The sequence below is a fragment of the Channa argus genome, chromosome 12, assembly GCF_033026475.1.
Source record: "Channa argus isolate prfri chromosome 12, Channa argus male v1.0, whole genome shotgun sequence".
In the NCBI taxonomy this organism is placed as follows: Eukaryota; Metazoa; Chordata; class Actinopteri; order Anabantiformes; family Channidae; genus Channa; species Channa argus.
In genome coordinates, this window is record NC_090208.1 from 2,842,546 (window position 1) to 2,861,360 (window position 18,815).

An 18,815-nucleotide genomic window follows, 5' to 3' on the forward strand; every position below is an offset into this window, starting at 1 on the left:
GTCCGAATAGAACAAACATGGACTTTGCATGTATCTTCTTCACTAAAACCTGACTCAGCGCATCCATCCTGGATAACGCACTGCAGCTGCTGGGCTTTCACCTGCACAGACTGTGTAACAGAGCTATCGGGGAAAACGACAGGAGTTGGAGATGTTTTATATCACTAAAGGTTGGTGTACTGATGTCACGTTTTAACTAGATCCCGTAGCCCGAACCTAGAAACTCGATTTGTAAACTGTAAACCATTTTATTCTCTGTCAAAGTAAAATCTGCAAAGCCTTTAGTTAAAACCGTGAAGACGTGGACCATAAGCAAAGCAGCAGCTGCAAGACTGCTTTGACTGCACAGACTGGAGTGTGTTTGAGGCTGCAGCCGAAAGCCTGGATGAACTGACTGACACTGTGGAGGCACAGCGTGGAGAGCTTTGCAGGAGATTACAAATTACAGGAGGCCTTCCCAACCTACTGAGGAGAACAGAACACTGGCAATCTGAATGCATTTTATTGCAGGTTTGAAAAACACAGCCCAACACCCCCCACCTGCATTAGTTCAGACATCATTACCACCTCACCTGTATCCACCCCTGTAGTTTTACCTCAAGACACTAAAGGTGCACTCCCTCACCCACCTTTAGACACTAGGACTACATAAACACCCCTTCACACCCTTCCAGACACCCAGACCGTACTCAAACCCGCACTAGTTTCCCCTGCATACACTCTGGATACCCTGAGGATATTTGAAGAGGAGGTAAGCTGACCCTTCCACAGACGGAAAACTAGGCAGTCTGCAGCCCCTTCTGTCTGAAGGCCTGTGCTGAAAAACTGGCCCCAATCGTCACCCGAATCTTCAACAAATCACTGGAGCTGTGTGAAGTGCTATTAGCCTTTAAACATTCAACCATAATTCCAGCACTTAAGAAAGCTACTACTACAGGACTAAATGACCAAAGGCCAATTGCTTTGACGTGTGTGGTTATAAAATCCCTTCAACGACTAGATTTGAACCACGTGAAAAACATTACATACCCCCTTTGCTAGACCCCCCTGCCGTTCGCCTACAGGAAAAACAGGTCAGTAGAAGAAGCCTTTAACATAGGACTGCATTCCATCCTGGACCACCTACACAGCCCTGGGACATACACATGGCTTTTGTTAGTGTATTTCAGTTTGGCCTTCAACACCAGTACTGGATGCATCCTCTCCCTACACAAACTACGGCTTCTCAAGTGACTCGACTGTCACGGCCCTGAAGTTTGCACACGACACAACTGTTATTGGCCTCATCCGAGATGATGATGAGACGGCATAGCGACGACGTGAGGTCGATCAGCTGGTACTGTGTTCCAGTCAAAACAATCTGGAGCTGAACATGCTCAAGACTGTAGAGGTGAGAGTTGATTTCAGGAGAAGCTGCCCCACATTGCCTCTCCTTATAATATCCTCCAGACCTGTGTCAGCTGTGAAATCCTTTAAATATTTAGGGGTCCAATATCTCACATGAATTGAGGTGGGAGAACAACATTGACTCTATCCTCAAAAAGGCAAAGCAGTGGATGTGTTTCCTAAACCAGCTGAAAAAGTTCGACCTGTCACAGGAGCTGCTGATCCAGTTCTACACCTCTGTCATTGAGTCTGTCCTGTGCTCCTCCATCACCGTCTGGTTAGGAATAGCCACCAACAGCACAAGAACAGACTGCAGTGGACAGTAACAACTGCAGAAAGAATCATTGGTGCTCCCCTGCCCACTCTCCAGCACGTGTGTCCAGCACCCCGGACACAACCTCTTCCAGCTTTTCCCCTCTGGCAGGCACTACAGAGCTCTCTCTGTCAAAAGGACCAGAATCCAGAACAGTTTTTTCCTCAGGCCATCAGACTCCTTAACAGCTGACCTCATACTTACTGATGCATTGCTGTTATCCCTGCTACCGTGTACGCTGGACACACTAACACCTAACCACTACATGCCCACACAAAAACACACCCACTGCACTTTAAGTACACAAGTAAATATGTTGGAACTTCCACACACTGCACCTTACGTTGTCCGTAGTGTTTATATTTTTAATTGATTTATTCTTTCCCTTGTAAGTTATTTGTCATTTTCTTATTGTCTGTATTGTTACTTCTTGAGCGTGTCCTTGAGAGCAAGCAATGACTGGCGCAAATTCCTTGTATGTGTTCGCATAGTTGGCTAATAAATCTGATTTTGATGCTGATTATCAATCATTGAACCAGGTGTGTGAGTGATTGCTCCACAAATACAACATGAAGACGCAGAATGAAATGCTACAGTGACATAAAATAAAGTTAAGACTATGATGTATGAAATGTGTGAGAGTGCAAAAATTAAATGTGGTATGTGTTCAGCTAGTTATAATTATGTTAAATGTAAGGGGTAGTGTGCAATGTAATACTCGTTTAAAAATAATTTTCTTCTAGATGTCAAAAAAAACGAATTAAATCCGAATCAAAATTCTAATAATAGAAGCATTAATAATACGTTTTCACCATTTCACAACCACTTCTGTTAATTTGTTGCATCTTTGACCCAGGGGTTGTAGTTGAGGTGGTGATGTAATGTGTCACCTGCTCATAAATTCTGAATTTTGGAAGCTTTAACGCATACCAATCACGATTTAATACAGTCAGCAGGTTTAACTTTGTTACCGTGGTAAACACCAGCTGTTGAAGGCATTGGGGGGGTTGTAGGTGTGCCATCAAGTGAGTTCATCCGAGTCCACCACTCCTTGGGTTACCTGCGTCAATGTGACTATCATTTTTGATCCAGAATGACTTAGTTCGGAGCTGTTAGCAATGATCCTGGACCTGTCATCTAAGTTATCATCATCATGCAGTTGTTTTATGCAGTAAAAAAACTTTCCCTCAGTTTGTTGAAACCTAAATTCTAAAATGAGAGTGAACACACAGAACAACTCAAACATCAAAGCATTTAGACTTACTATAAAATATCTGCCGTTCTTTATAATTTATGCCTGAGTTTTAGACTGTTTGGTCCCTATCTAAGTCCTGTTGGATTATTGATTTGATTGGCCCCGGTCAGGGTTTAGATATAAGCCTCTGGAATGCATAAGCCTAGAACGCAATTTATGGTATTTCACATTTGTAATTGTTTGTCATTTTAAAAGTGGTTCTGCAGATGTAAATACTGTATTGTGAAAACGTCCAGTATTAATTACAGTTCCACGGCCCTAATGTGTGTAAAGCATGAGCCAGTGAATGTTTTCAGGTTTATAGTATAGTAAGTAAACCATCTTCAGTGATAAAGATGGGCTTTTCCTTTGATTAGTGGGATCTAAAGGTTAAGTTGTTTGGTAAGAAGGGTAATGTCTTACAACAAGGCCACCATGATGTTTAGCGGACTCAGAAGCTATTCTACATCAGTCGCATTAAGTGGGCGAACATGAGAAACACAACTTTCTTCTGTTTTCAGTATCTCGATCTTCATCAGAACAGCTCGAACCTGTCTTTTCTCGTCAGTGTGGACATGACATGTGTGGTCTTTATGCAGAGAATAAAGGACAGAGGAAGGTGTTTCTTCCTAACAAGCTGCTGGAGTGTCTCCCTCGCTCTTCCAGTTTGCCCAACGAGAGGCTGAGGTGGAACACTAACGAGGTTGGTGCAGAGATATGAGTGGTGTCTTAAACGGCATAGTGCTGTTTGTGTGCACTTCAGGAGCTCATGTGTCCATCAACCAAACGCAAAATCTAACCAGGCAACATGACTTTAAGAAAGAAATTAAACCACGTTTATTATTTGAGCCTACAGTAAGTATGTGGACACCCCTTTGCTTTTTGGTTGAAGAAAGAAAATGATTGAGCTTTGTAAACCAGAAATATGTAAGAATTGAAATTTCCAGGTTCTCAGATAAAATGATTGTAATGCAAAATTAATGCAAAGTTACTTAAACGTTTGAAACGAACTTGTCATCTTGTGCGCCTGCATGTGGTGCCAGGAAATTCTGACCATTTTGTCATATAGATGAAATGATTATTCTGTTATTTAAGAAACAGGACATTAATACATGATGATATTAAATGTTAATTTTATATGTATCTTTTCCATTTTCTTGGACTGTTGTCAGTCCTTTAGTTTAAGGGAGGCGAGGTTTTAAATGCCATTAATAACAATAACAGGTCTGGGTTTTAACTTTAACTGAGACTTTCTGGTTGATCTGTTCACAGCTAGTGTCCGAACACACTTTTTTGTCTGCTACCTGGGGCGTTAAGGAAAATGTGTTTGATGCTGAGTGGATTGTAAAATGTGGAACTCGTCTTTGCCAAATCAAATAATCCGTTGGGCTTTGATTAAAACAACAAAAATGTATCTGTCTTTGTTTCTGCAGGAGATTGCTTCCTACCTGATATCTTTTGACAGACATGATGAGTGGCTTTCCTGTGCCCTGAAAACCAGGTACACAAAATGAATGACAGCAGAACATCTGGGCTGACAGAAGAGCCAGAGGGTTCAACACATACTAAACGTTTTATTTTATTTGTTTGTGTCTTCAGGCCGAAGAACGGCAGCATCATCCTGTACAACAGAAAGAAGGTGAAGTACAGGAAGGATGGATACTGCTGGAAGAAAAGGAAGGATGGGAAGACAACAAGGGAAGACCACATGAAGCTGAAGGTCCAGGGCATGGAGGTGTGAAGCACACTCGTCTACTTGCAGGCCAAAATTGGCAGATTTACTATATTAAGCTCCTTTCAGACATGTAATGCTTTACGTTAATCTGACCACAACGGAACTTGTCGACTTTGAAAGTCTCATCACTTTTCTGTAAAAGTTGCAATTCATAGTTTGTTTTCATGTTGCAACTCATGTTGCTGATAGAAAGAGATGATAGCAGCTGCAGCACTAAAAAGACCAGAGGACTGCATGAACTGGACTGTATGACAACCCGATTACAGTCAAGGGTTTGCAACAAACTGAGTCTCGTTCATGTTAATGAAGTTAAGTGTTGGAATATTGACTCTTTGTGATCAGTGGAAAAAAATAAAATGAGTCAAACTAAAATAGAAAATACAATAATTTTGCTTGTAAGGCAGATTTCACATGTGTACTGTGGCTTTTTTTCTGTCATGGTTTTATTAGGTCTGAATCCACGAGGAACATTAACGTAAAAGTGACCAATCTCTAAATGATACAAAGCTGGGTGAAGGTAGCAGTGTTACAAATTCCATGTCTGAAAAGGGCTTTAGAGTAGAGGAACCATTTCTAGTAGTTCTCATTGTTAAAGATCCATATTAACTGCTGTGTGTGTTTTCAGTGCCTGTATGGTTGCTATGTCCATTCCTCCATTGTGCCAACATTCCACAGGCGATGCTACTGGCTGCTGCAGGTACGACTCATAGTTACTCCTCCCAGCACAGAGGAGCAAAATGTTTATTAGTCCCTTGAGGATTTTGCAGATGATTTTGTGATTGTTGTGGCCTAAAATGCCACCTGATTTTTGCCCCAGCTTGTCTAAAACGTGATGCATGCTGCAATGTTTTTATGATGCTTTGAATCACGGTCTTGATGTGAGTGATTTATGTATGCATTGAGTGTGTGTGTGTTTTTTTTGACACAGAACCCAGACATTGTGCTGGTCCACTACCTGAACGTGCCATCCCTGGAAGATTCTGGGAAATGCAGTCCCCTGCTGTGTGCGGTGGCCGACCGTCACGACAGCATGAGGTGGAACCGAGATGACCTGCTGAACCAGCTTAAACCCATGTGTATGATAAACGCTGACACAAAACACTGTAAAAATCAAAACACAAATCCACTTGATGGTGTGAGTATTTAGTACATGTGTGTTCTTTGTTTCAGTTCACAGTATGAAGTGTTCAGTGGGTTCGGGCGATTTCAGTATTGAGGAGTTGGTTCAACACATTATGGACCGACAGAGAACAAAACCACAGCCGCGCACACACACCTGCCTCTGTAACACTGCCCAGGGTAACAGACCTTGATGTGACATGACTCTGACATCATTGTGACTTTACTCAGGGTAAAACATAACTGCAAAGCCTTCTTTGTGTCTGCAGTGTCTTCAGGAGTGAACATTCCGCACCGCTGTAACAGCACCAAGCATCGCATCATCTCCCCCAAACTGCCCCTCTCCTCCTGTAGGCCCTCCCCCTCCCCACTCTCCTCGGATGTGGGGGAACCAGCGGGAAGAGGAGGGGAAGGAGAAGCCAAACTGCCTCACCTCCAGGCTCAGAGCAGCCCTGTCTCGTCTCCCTGCCCCTCATCCACGTAAGTTACCCACCAAACCTGGGTATTCTTAACAAAAAATCTTTGTTTGTGCTCATCGGTTCCAACCGCTGACATCATCTGAACTCATAATGATGAAAGAACGAGTGATGTCATGTCATGTCAGCTAGAAGCAGGGAATTTTAATATAGGGCACTTAAAGGGAACTAAACTAAAGCCACTGAAAGCAAGTTGAAAATTGGTGAAGACGCCCTTTAAATCGGATCAGACATTTAAATCTGCACAGTGTGGAACTGAAATATGGAACTTGCAGTCTCCAACCCAGTGGTGACTGTCCTCACTGCTTAGTTAACAGCCTAGGATCTTGTTTCCCAGGTGCCACAGTCCCGGTCATTCTTCATAATCTCCCTGAACTGTTACACTCTCTCCCATCCTCCATCATTCGAGTGATTGTCCATGTGGGGTCATGTGACACTTCCCGTCAACAGTCTGAGCTGACAAAAAGGGATTTTAATGACATGTTCACCTTTCTCTGTACCTGTGGCAAGTCTGTCTTTCTTTACGGGCCCTATTCCCACATTAAATAAAGGAATAGGGCATTTCAACAGAATCCTCAGCCTCCACACTTTGCTCCAGTCTGCTTGCAGGTCTCAGGATTTTGGTTATATTGACAATTTTAATCTCTTCTGGGACGGATCCTTCTTCCTCAGGAGTGATGGGATCCACCCTAACAGATTGGGCAGCTGAACACTTGCTGCCAATATCCAGCATGCTGTTTGGGCCGCTCCACGTGATTGACTACCCCACCACTCAGTCTCCTCAGCTTCATGTCTCTCTCATAGATCTATTCCTCCCACCAATTATTCCGCTCTTTCTCTCCTTTGCAGTCGTGAATTTGTGTTTCCTATAGATCCAGGTCAACTCCCGCCTGCTACCAGCCATGCTCATTCCAGATTACCACTGGGAAACAAACCTGCCACGAATCTGTCTCCCTAATCTAACAGCTCCTCCTGCTGTTCACTTCCAGTTTTAAACTGGAAGGTCATTTTTTCTCCTCCACATCTCCCCTTTCTCGCCCCACTAGTTCTGTTTCAGATAATCTTGCTAATCTTGGTGCTAATTTACATATCTCAGGTATCCCAGTTAGAATCACTAATAGGACTGTGAAACATATAAGGATGAACTCACAGAACTGCAATAATAACCTCATAAAGATTGTGACTAAAGCTCCAGGACCAGCAGCTACATTAATTCAACACAGGAAGCTGAACATGGCTTTAAATAATGTGAGATCTCTCTCTAACAAGACTTTAATTTAATGATTTCATCACCTCTATGGACCTAGATTTCTTGTTTATCACAGAGTCCTGGCTATGACCAGGTGAGCACAGCTGGCTGACCTGTGCCCTCCCGATTATAAGTACTTTAGTTGCCCTAGAGCCAGTGGACGTGGTGTTGGACTTGAATCTAGTTACAGGAAATTCCTTAAATGTAAACAGTTATCATCTTGTGAATTCTCGGAAACCTAGTGGCCCATCCCCGGTTTTATTTGCTGTCCTTTATCGGCCCCCAGGAACAGCTAGTTCCTTCTTGTTGAAATTTCAGATTTTTTTATCTGTTCTTATTTTAAACTATGATAAAGTTGTTGTTTGTGGTGACTTCAATATTCACGTTGACATCGAATAATCATGCTACAGAATTTTAAAATATAATGAACTCTTAATTTTCAGCAACATGTAGCTGGGGAAACTCATTCTGCTGGTCACACTCTTGACCTTGTTTTTAGTTTAGGTCTTGGGATTTCAGGACTGAAAATGTTGGATTTGTCTGTATCTGACCATAAGCCTATTGCTTTTATCTGTGAATTACAGATTGTTAAAGACTCTCCACATGTGTTCAATGAGCAGTGTGCCATTCAGATTTGTGCTCGTTTTAATTCCACGGACCTGACATTCCTTAACTCCACCTGCACTAATGAAATGGTTGATTCTTTTCACTCACTTTGCGTGTCAACCTTAGACCGTAAGAAACAGACCTGATCCTTTGACCAGGAAGCAGCTGTGGATTAATGAGAACATACGAAATTGTAAACGAGTATGTAGAAGAGTTGAGCGTAAATGGAAGAAATCTGGTCTTACAGTACATTTTATTATAAAGAAAGAAACTTAGTACTTTTCAATAGGATGGTGAAGGATACCAGAGCCTCTTACTTCTCTCAACTCATCTATGCCAATCGTCAAAATCCCAGATTCCTATTTCATACTATTGATAGGCTGGTTAACCCTCTACCCCCTCATGCCTCTGCAACTTGTGTTGCTCTTGCAATAAGTTTTTATCACACTTTGGAAACAAAGTTGAGAAAATTAGGGGTGGTATCACTCAAAATCCTTCATTTCTGGATGTGGTCTGTCCTTATCGGAGCTCCCTGAATCATTTCTCTCCCGTTACACTGTCTAACCTACTTGATACAATATCTCATATAAAAGCATCAACTAGTCCACTCGACATTATTCCAACAAAATACTTACTTGAAGTATTAGACTGCATAGCCCCATACCTGCTTATCATATTGAACAAATCACTGAGTACTGGTTGTGTCCCTGATTATTTCAAAGTTGCCTGCATAAAGCCCATTTTAAATAAACCTGGTCTTGATCCTTCTATCCTGGACAGCTACCGCCCCATTTCCAAACTCTCATTTCTCAAAGTTGGTCACACAGCAGTTGCTGACAGTTTTGGAAACAACAGTTTCGAAAAGTTCCAATCAGGTTTTTGCAAAAACCTCAGCACAGAGACAGCTCTTCTACGTGTCACAAATGACCTTGTAATTAATGCTGACTCTGGCTTGTGTTCTATCCTAGTGCTGTTGGATTTAAGTGCTGCATTTGACATAGTAGATCATAATATTCTGTTGGATAGACTGGGTGGGTCTATCAGGCACAGCATTAAACTGGTTTGCTTCATATTTGTCAAATAGGAACTCTTGTGTCTCCATTGACAGTTTTGTCATCCCCTTCCCCCTCTGAGTATGGTTTTCCCCAAGGATCGATACTTGGCCCAATTTTTTTCTCAGTTTACATGCTTCACTCAGCTGTAGCTCCCTATTTCTCCTATGGACCATAGCATGTCCGATATTAGAAACTGGATGTCCTTAAACTTTCTTCAGTTAAATTCAAATAAATCAGATATTCTCATAATTGGACCTCAAAATATTAACAGTAATATTCTTCCATCCTTAGGGCCTTTATCAATATTCGTTAAACCAGTTGCCAGAAATCTTGATGTTTTATTTGACTGCAATTTGAGTTTTGAGCATCACATCACTAAACTAGTTCAGTCCTGCTTTTATCATCTTGGGAACATTGCAAAAATCAGACCAATGTTAAATTTGAATGATGCTAAGACTATTATTCATGCTTTTATCTCCTCTCGTCTACATTATTGCAATACCCTATTTTTGTCACTTCACCAAAAAGACTTGAAACGGCTACAAAATGTTTCAGAACTCAGCAGCTCAGCTCCTGACTAGAACCAAGAAGTTCAGCCACATTACTCCTTGTCTTGCATCTCTACATTGGCTCCCTGTTCATCTTAGGATAAATTTTAAGATCTTACTCATTACTTATAAATCACTGCATGGTTTAGTGCCATCCTGTATTTCTGATCTTTTAATTCCATATGTGCCATTACGAAACTTAAGATCATCAGACAGTGGATTGTTGTCTGTTCCAACTTGCTGGTTAAAAACCAAGGGGGCCAAAGCATTTTCCATCATGGCTCCAAAACTATGGAATAACCTGCCTGAGGAAATCAGACTCTCTGACTCAGTGTCATCTTTTAAGTCTTGTCTGAAAACTGATTTTTATAGATTTGCCTTTTCTGAGATGTGAGATTCTTGTTTTAGTATAAATGGTATATTCTATCTATATCACTTGATGTATTTTACCGTGTGCTTTTCTTTGATTTTATATTTAACCTGATTTTATTTATTTAATTATCTTTTTTTATCTTTTATCTATTTTATCTTTTTTATCTTTTTATTTTCCCTTTTAATGTGCAGCACTTTGTACTCTGTTGATAAGTGCTTTAGAAATAAAGCTATTATTATTATTATTATCTCTCTCACAGAAGCAATTGGTAAATGGCTCTGTGCTTTACTTTAACAAGTGCAGGAAAGCACTGCACTGCACTTGTGTAACAAGCCCCTAAGTGACGAAGCTTAAGGTCATATCTCTTATGAAGAGGAGCATGATGTTTAAAAAAAATTGGCACTACTGTGCCACGTAAGTTACCCACCAAATTATAAACAGTTTACCTTCCAGTAATGTTAGGGAACCAGTCTTTCCCACTACGTCTAAACCCTCACCCATTTTAAATTTAGTTTTTTTATTTTTTTTTTTTAAAGCTCGTCGCCCCCTCGACCTCACAGAGCCACCATCACCATGAGTAACCATGGCAATGGCTTCTACGGAGACCGTCGTGGCAACCTGACTACGGTTGCACTGCCCCAGAATGCAGTGATCGTCATGGCAACGGCCACCACCATTGCAGGAGGGAGGGGGGGACAAGGAGGAGGGGGAGGTGGAGCCAGGCCAGAGGATGTGGGGACACGGCGAAGTTTGTCACTCACCCGCTCTGGCCAGTTGCTGCTTTCCCCTGCCCTCCCCCCTCCCCCTTCCAGCAAGCCTTCATCCCCCTCTCCTCCCTCCTCTTCCTCCTCACCTTCTCCTTTGTCTCTTCCCCCTCCTCCCGTACAGGCACCTGGGGTAGCCACCCTCTCCCTTACCCTTCTCCCGTCTCCTGTCATAGGAGGTCTGCTCCTCACCCCTTCCTCATCCAACACATCCATTCGCTCCCCTCCACCTCCTTCTGCCGTCACCTCTCCCCCCTCTTCTCCCTCACCACCCCCACCTCCCCCATCTCTTCCTCCAGCCTTTGACCCAGACTCCTTCCTGAACTCCCCAAAACAGGGCCAGACGTATGGCGGTCCTCTTCCGCATTTGTCCTCCACCCCTTCGCCTGTTGTCTGCTCTTCCTCCCCTTCATCTCCTCCCTCACTGGCTCTCTCCCTTTCCCCAACCTCCACCCCTCCATCCTCTGTCTCCCCTCCCTCCTCACTTTCCTCCCTCTCTTCATCCTCTGAGGTGGACCGGAGAGACTCTGCCCTCCCTCTCTCCTCCTCTTCGTCCTCCTCTTCCCCACCACCACTTCCCCTCTCCCTTTCCCTTTCTCCTACCTCCTCTGTGGCCCCTCCCCTGCTCCCCCTCTGCCTGGAGCTAGGAGCTCTTGGGGATTCGGAGGGAGGGAGGGAGGATGAGGAGAGAGAAGATGAAGAGCAAGTCAAGGACAGAAGAGGTGATGAGGATGAGGATGATGATGATGAAGGAAGCGCTCCACCCACCAAACTGGCCCTGCTGCAGGTGAGATACATTAAAGACACAGTCCCTCTGTTTATGACGTCCAGATTTTGTGATTCTAATAGAACAATAACTTAATAAAATAGAGTTGATAAGTGAAATAATAAATTAAAGTTGGTTACATCAGAAAATATACTTTACTCATTGAGCTGAAATCAGCAGTAAATCACAAGGATGAGTAAATGAAATGGAATATTTAAGGAATAGAGTGAGTATGTAAAGAAGAAGGAAATAAGAAAAGAGGGAAATGAGGAATACTGTAAGAAGACAACTACTACTAATACTAATCTCTTAATTACCTGTCTCTCAGACGTGCCACGCCACCTCCAGCCCCTCACCACGCCAACAGACAGGTAGTAGCTCTGCCTCTCTGCTATTGGTTTGCCAGAGCTTAGCGAGGCAGCCCACCCAACCAGCTAGTCAGATGCAACAGGAAGCTGACATACAGAAGTCCTATAGTCACCTCTCTGCACCTGAAGCCGTCCCCATGGCTGCTCCTCACTTGGCCATGTCCCCAATCCAGGTAAAGGATGAGAATAGGCGGGGCTATGACTCCAAGGACACCTGTATGGACACTAACACAGAGGATGAGGATGTGGGAGAGGATGGGGAACGGGGAAGCGAGGATCTCGATATCTCCTTTGACAGCCAGTTTCCTGACCTAATCTCTGACCTCATCACTGAAGAGGCCAATCCCGTTGCACCTCACCCTCCTACCACAACTGCTGCACCGAGCCCAGCCATGTTTCCAGCAGGGGTCAGATACATGGTGCCCCCCCAGCCTTCACCTTCCTCCTCCTTCCTCCCCTTCCCTCATCCACTGCCTTCCTCCTCGTTAACCCGCCTCGTCTCCATCACTGACTTCTCCCCAGAGTGGTCGTACCCCGAGGTAAGCATCTACCAGTAGTCAGTTATTGATCACCAACAGTCAACCTTTAATCGGTCACCTGTAATAGCTATGGATGACTTCATCGTAGTCAACTTTTAAGTAAAAAAGTTAATATGGAAGGAATGGAGTTGAGAAAGGAGTAAGAAAAAAGTTAAGGATGTTGTAGAAATGTAGCTAGTGACAAAGCAATTGAAGATGAAAGAAATTAAATAAGGAAATAAGGAAGCTCTATAGGAAAGAAGCTGAAAAAGTGATGCAAATAGTGAATGGGGTGAGGAAGGAAATATGGAAGGACGTAAAGGAGTAAGTAAGTAGAGAAGGGAGTAGGGAATAAGGGAAGGATATAGTCACTGAAGTAAAAATGAAAGAGGGTAAAGAACTAGAGAAGGTATTTAAAAATTAAAGATAAATGTATGGAAGCAGAGAAAGGATTAAGGAAGTAAAGCAGGTAGAAAGGAAATAGAAAAGGAACCAAGGGAGAAAGGAAGGAAGAAATTAAGGCAGTAAAGAAACAAAGTGATTAATCAAGTAAAGACGAAAAAGTGAAATGGTGACTACATGTAAATGTTATGGTCTGGTAGAGCTATAACAAATTATTATTTTAATATTCACTTTATAAAATGTGAGTTGAGTTGTTTTGTGTCATCAGCATCATCACAAACACAAACAGTCCTTTTATTTTCAGATAGAAAACCAATAACCACAACTGGCTTTAAAATGACTGTGATTATTGATCTGCATCATCATATTAAATAATAATTGCACCTCTCAGTTTACAAAAATGCAAACAAATTCAGAAAAATGTAGCTACAAACAGTGAAACAAGGTGCATTTACACTGTTGCTTGTTTTTTAGAACACAAACACCTCATCAGATGCTTAAACCGATTACTGCTGACAGTCCACCAGAGGGCAGCACAGTCTAACTGACAATTGATGAAAATCATGTCCTTTACCATCAAATCACATAAAAACAGCTTTGTGACTTAATTTACAGCTTTTGTGAACTTACAAAGAAAAACTCCCCAAAAACAGTTGCTACTTTTTGTGCTACAGTTAACTGAATATCTCGGGATTGTTTAAAGGTGCTTAAACAGAACAGGTTGTTAAAGTGATGTGTTCTTCTTCTGTGTTTTCAGGGGGGTGTCAAGGTGCTGATAACAGGGCCGTGGAGCGAGCCGTCGGGTCGATACTCGTGTGTTTTTGACCAGAGCACCGTCCCTGCATCGCTGATCCAGCCTGGAGTGCTGCGCTGCTACTGTCCAGGTAAACACACACACATTCAAATTTGTTTGTTCTCTCAATAATCATTAGAGTAATATATGATCACATTTATCTTCAGCTTTAGGTTGATATCTAAACTGAGGCACTAATGACACTCAATGTAAAGCTGCATATGCAAATCGAGTCAAACCGAGTCAAACAGTTTGTGCTGAATGGTTTTGGATTCAACATGTTTGATAAATGACCCTGGGTGAATTTGTGTCCTCTGTTTTAGCCCACGAGGCCGGTCTGGTGTGTCTGCAGGTTCTGGAGTCTGGAGGTTCCGTTTCGTCTTCGGTTCTGTTCGAGTACCGCGCAAGGAACGCCAGCTCTCTGCCCAGCTCGCAGCTTGACTGGCTCTCACTGGACGGTCAGACACAACTCCTCCTCCACATCTCACTCTGATCACTGTCAAGCACATCATTAAACCAAAAACACACCAGACATAATCCAAGAACTAAAAGAAAATAGTTTCTACTTTGCTCCTGTTATTTTGCTAAAAACTACAGTGAGCAGGTGCATGAGATACAGTCCTCTTCCTCAAAACCATAACTCACAGATGTCATACTCATATTTTTTAATTCCTCTGCCTGATCATTGCCTTGGATGTTCATTTCCTCCATAAATCCGCCTAGAAATTAGAGATAACAGAGGCTGCAGAATTGCAATTGGTTTGTTCAGATAATCCAGTGATCATTGTCTTTACATCAGAGAATACACTACAATCGGTTCATGGCAACAACAAAATACATTATTACACAGTCAAGTGCAAAACTTTGCATCCCTTTACTTTGAAATAGCTAAGATTTTTTTCTATCCACATAATATTTAATGAACAAAATAGTCAAGTAGTCTATACGGAGAATCTTACAGTTAAATAATGAAAATTATGTATTTACAGAATTCGCATCCTGCCTCGTCTTTGCACTTTTTCTATCCTTAGTAAACTGCCTCAGGCTGTTCCTGGACATACTGTATGTCCACTTTCAAATTTGAAGTGCAAGCCAAGTTTAATGCACCAGTGTTGACAGTGTTTTTTTGTTGTTGTTGTTGTTGTTTTTTTAAGATCAGGTAGTTGATGTTACATATTAAAGAGGGTTTTATCAAGCACTGATACCATTTTCTCTATTTCACCATAATTTCCTTCTTGTGCACTTACTTCTGATGATGAAGGAACACGTGCACTAGCTGAATGTATATTAAATATTATGTTGATGAAACACTTTTTTTTTGGTAAGAGGATGCAAACGTTTTCACTCAACTGTAAAGATTTTATAAATGTACTGGTGCTTTTTTGTAAAGTATTTATAAGCACAGACCAGAGAAAACTCATTTAAAATGTGAAACTATATGTGTAGCCACGAGAAGTGTAGTGTCTGAAAGCCTGTAAATGTGTGTTTACAGATTTGAGAAAGCTTCTGTCTTTTAGTCCCTCGTATGAGTCTCTGCAGGGGCTAAAGCTGTAACAAGCCTTATTCGGGTTATTGATGGACTGTTTGTCGTCTCTGTGTTTGCTGCTTTGCCATTTCCTGATTATCTCAATTAGATTTCTAGTTATGACCACACAAACACACAAAGATGCTTCCAATGCTGCAGAGAACCAGTACTTTTGAGTACTTGCTTAAATATAAAACTGAAGGTACTTAAAATTAGTGCTTATTTTTACTTTATTACAGTAGAGGCACAGAAGAATAACAAGGAAAATACTGTTTTTTTTTTTAAATTATATTTTTTAACAATTAAAAAATAAACTAAAAGGGGAAAAATAGGATGATAGATATTCTAGTGACAAACTACTAAAATTACAAATATTTTAATAAATAGTTTAAATAATTCATAAAATACTAACAATTTTCAAATTGCATATTTAAAAATTGTAAACTTAAATATTTTAAAATGACTTAAATTCCTTTTTACAATTACAATTTATAACAGCATCTCTGACCTCGAAGTAGAGCCCCAGCTCCTTCATGTCCAGAGGAGGGCATCTTGTAAGAATCCCTCCTGGGCCTATTGGAGGTCTTCCAGGTGTCTCTAGCTGGTAGGATACCCAGGGTAATCCCAGAACAATAGACATTATGTATCTCACCTGGTCTGGGGACGCTTCGGAATCCCACCGGAGGAGCTGGAAATGGTTGCTCACACCTGAAAAGTCTTGCTGACCCTGCAGCCACTGTGCCCGACTCTGGATCGGTAGAAGATAATGAATGGATACGCAATTTACAACAAATGCAAAAATTACAAGAATTACTAATAACTTCACTATTTTACTAATTGTAAAAAACTAAATTTACTAACTAGTTTTCCAAATAGATATTATAAGAAATTGTAATTTGGCCACTATTGCTTAATGTAAAATAAATAAAATAATAAAAATACAAATTGCAAGAAATTAATAAACTAAACTCAAAATATTGATTTGGTTTATACAAATTACAATCTTTCATTTTAGGGCTGTAATTATGTTTTTGGGCTAATTTTTCCTTCTTCAACAACATTTACCAGCTTCACACCACTGGAAAATGTGTTGTCACAAAGCTGGACACAGATGTGTTATTCTGACCTTTTTATAGCTACGTGGTTGATGTCAGCACTATAAACATGTAGTGATTGTGCAGTTCAGTGTTTTAAAGAGGACAGGATAAAAATAAGAGTAATAAAAATATCTAAAAGTGCATCTTCCAAATGGATAAAAATGTATAATTGTAATAAGAAAAATAAGTCAGTGTGAAAACATTATCTATTTATGACTATACACATACTTGTTCCACGTAGGAAACCAGAGTGCAGGTTTTAAACTGGGGTTCAGAGATGATGACAGGGGATTTTGCAAATGCCCCATTTAGTGTCCGAGAACAAAGAGCCGCAGCAGCGCCATCATCAGGTGAGGACAGAGACAGGAGTGTGTGGTGTGTGTTGGCCAGCTGCCTGCCCTCTGCTCTCTCCTCCCAGGAATCCACTTTATCCCTTCGCCCCTCTCTCTGAGTGATTGATGGGGTGGAGCTGTTTTCCACTGTCATCACCTGAAAACACACACAGTCATCAGGACTCGCTGCTATTTCTGCCTCTGACTGAAGCTGTTCGACCCTCACACACACACAGGGTGGGGCTCAGTAGGGTCTTACTCTGTCTGATTCCACTATCACATCTCAATTCCTTATCCAATGTAGTTTAACTTCTGATGAGGTACATCCTCTTGGAAATTATGTGCAGACATTTCAGGCAGTTATAAGTAACACAAATATGCTTAAAATAATACATTTATTATGACAGAAACAAACAGATATCAAAGGATGCAAGGATTTGATCCTTTTAGTTGTTTTTAGATCATTATGTAATTTGAATACATAAATTGGAACATTTGTTTTTAATAATCAGCAGCAGAATTGGTAATAACAAATAAGTAGCAGGTCATAGTGTTCAGAGAGCAGAGGCCAGACGGTGATGTTAGCTGAAAAAGTTCTGCATCACTAAAAAAAAAGAAGAGAGAAAGCCCAGATTAGATGCTGAATCCTTGGCAGTTTAAAAAAAAAAAATAAAAATTAATCAGTGACTTTGTACACAGCAACTAATAATCTACAGCTCCACTGGTAGATTAGGTATTTCAATTATCACAACATGTTTCGTCCATATCCCTCATACTCAATAATGTATTCTCCAAATAGGATGGATTAGAATGTTTAATAATTTTTTCAGAAAACTGTGGCACTTCACTAGTAAGACGCACAAAATATCGATGGTGCGATTCCAAGGCCGAAATTTTCCCTTATTAGAGATGTTAAAAATCTCTATGGGATTGATTGATGTTTTTGTAGTTCATAAACCCTGAAGCTCCTGTCTGTTTTTGTTAAACTTCCCCAAAATGTTTGCGAAAATCTTCATGTTTTTAGGTTTAGTTGAGAATGACAGAAATCCTGTGACAGCTGTTTGGACATCTGCTTGTACACTGCTGATCACAGATAATTCAGCATATTTTTAGCAGGGAGCGGGTTTACACTGGTCTTGATTTTATCTGAGGGAGTTTGGAAAACCTCTGTGTTTGTGTTACAGATGCTTCTGCTTCTAATGACCCATGATATCAATACTGTGGCCTTTTCCCTTCACGTCTTACTTTCGTTTGACTTTTTCCCCTATTTCATTCACTCTTTGTTTCACTCCTATATCTACTCCCCCTCTGTCTCCCTTTCTGTCTGATCACTGTTGGGGGGGTCAGGCTCAGATCCAGGAATGTCTCCGAGTCAGTTGAGACACACTACTATCCCCTTCCTTCCCCCCTCTCCCTCTCTCTGTCTGTCTGTCTTACCCCTCCCTCCCTCACTGTGGATTTCCCACCATGCTTTGCTGCTTTGTTTAGATGTCCAGCAGAGCCGACTGACTGCTCTCTCTCGCTCTCTCTCTCTCTGGCTTAAAGTTTAACTGATCCCGGCACGGCCACTCAGTCTGCATGTGTGTTTGTTAAATCTCATACCAGCTTGTCCTCACTGCTCATTTTAAGACTGCGCATGTGTGTGTGTTAAACTGTGACCGCAGCGGGACATAACCAAAATGCTCCTCACCTGTCCTCACCCACTCTGATACTGAGAGAGCAAGCGTGGGACATAGAAACAGACTCAGTGTGTGAGAGAGACAGCAGAAGGATGATTTTTGGATAAAGAGACAGTCGGAAGATGGACGAAAAACAGCGAGACGAAACGCAGCAACAGGATGGTGTTGGTAGGATGAACTCTGTGTCTTTCTGTACTAGTTGTCATGGTTACACAGCTGTTGAGTAACTATTGCAACCACCTACAGCTAAAATTATTGGTGGGGAGGTTTAGAAGATGGAAAAAGTGATGCTGTAGGGCAGCAACAAGCCGTGACATTTATTATGTTATTTGGTTCATGAAAATAGGTCAATTAAAACAATATTGATGTGATATAATTTAACTCTTTAATGCTTCTCTTCATTTTGCTTAAGGATTCACCTTCAGCTGGTTCACAATGTGGAAAATTACCACAAGCGGAACCTGCAAACTGAAATCT

General features: G+C 41.5%; 1 protein-coding gene across 6 annotated transcripts in view; it reads left to right on the forward strand.

Moving 5' to 3' along the window:
* The window catches only part of camta2 (calmodulin binding transcription activator 2), a 35,147-nt gene that overhangs the window by 1,987 nt on the left and 14,345 nt on the right, over positions 1-18,815 (forward strand). For 3 of the 6 annotated variants that reach the window (XM_067522820.1, XM_067522822.1, XM_067522821.1), the window contains exons 3-13: positions 3,455-3,636; positions 4,367-4,434; positions 4,533-4,668; positions 5,294-5,365; positions 5,597-5,744; positions 5,839-5,967; positions 6,057-6,267; positions 10,631-11,645; positions 11,953-12,531; positions 13,670-13,796; positions 14,029-14,163. In XM_067522820.1, the coding sequence (XP_067378921.1) occupies positions 3,455-3,636; positions 4,367-4,434; positions 4,533-4,668; positions 5,294-5,365; positions 5,597-5,744; positions 5,839-5,967; positions 6,057-6,267; positions 10,631-11,645; positions 11,953-12,531; positions 13,670-13,796; positions 14,029-14,163 (2,802 nt within the window). The remainder of the gene's footprint in view (positions 1-3,454; positions 3,637-4,366; positions 4,435-4,532; positions 4,669-5,293; positions 5,366-5,596; positions 5,745-5,838; positions 5,968-6,056; positions 6,268-10,630; positions 11,646-11,952; positions 12,532-13,669; positions 13,797-14,028; positions 14,164-18,815) is intronic. The other 3 variants (XM_067522823.1, XM_067522824.1, XM_067522825.1) reach the window with 2 other exon arrangements.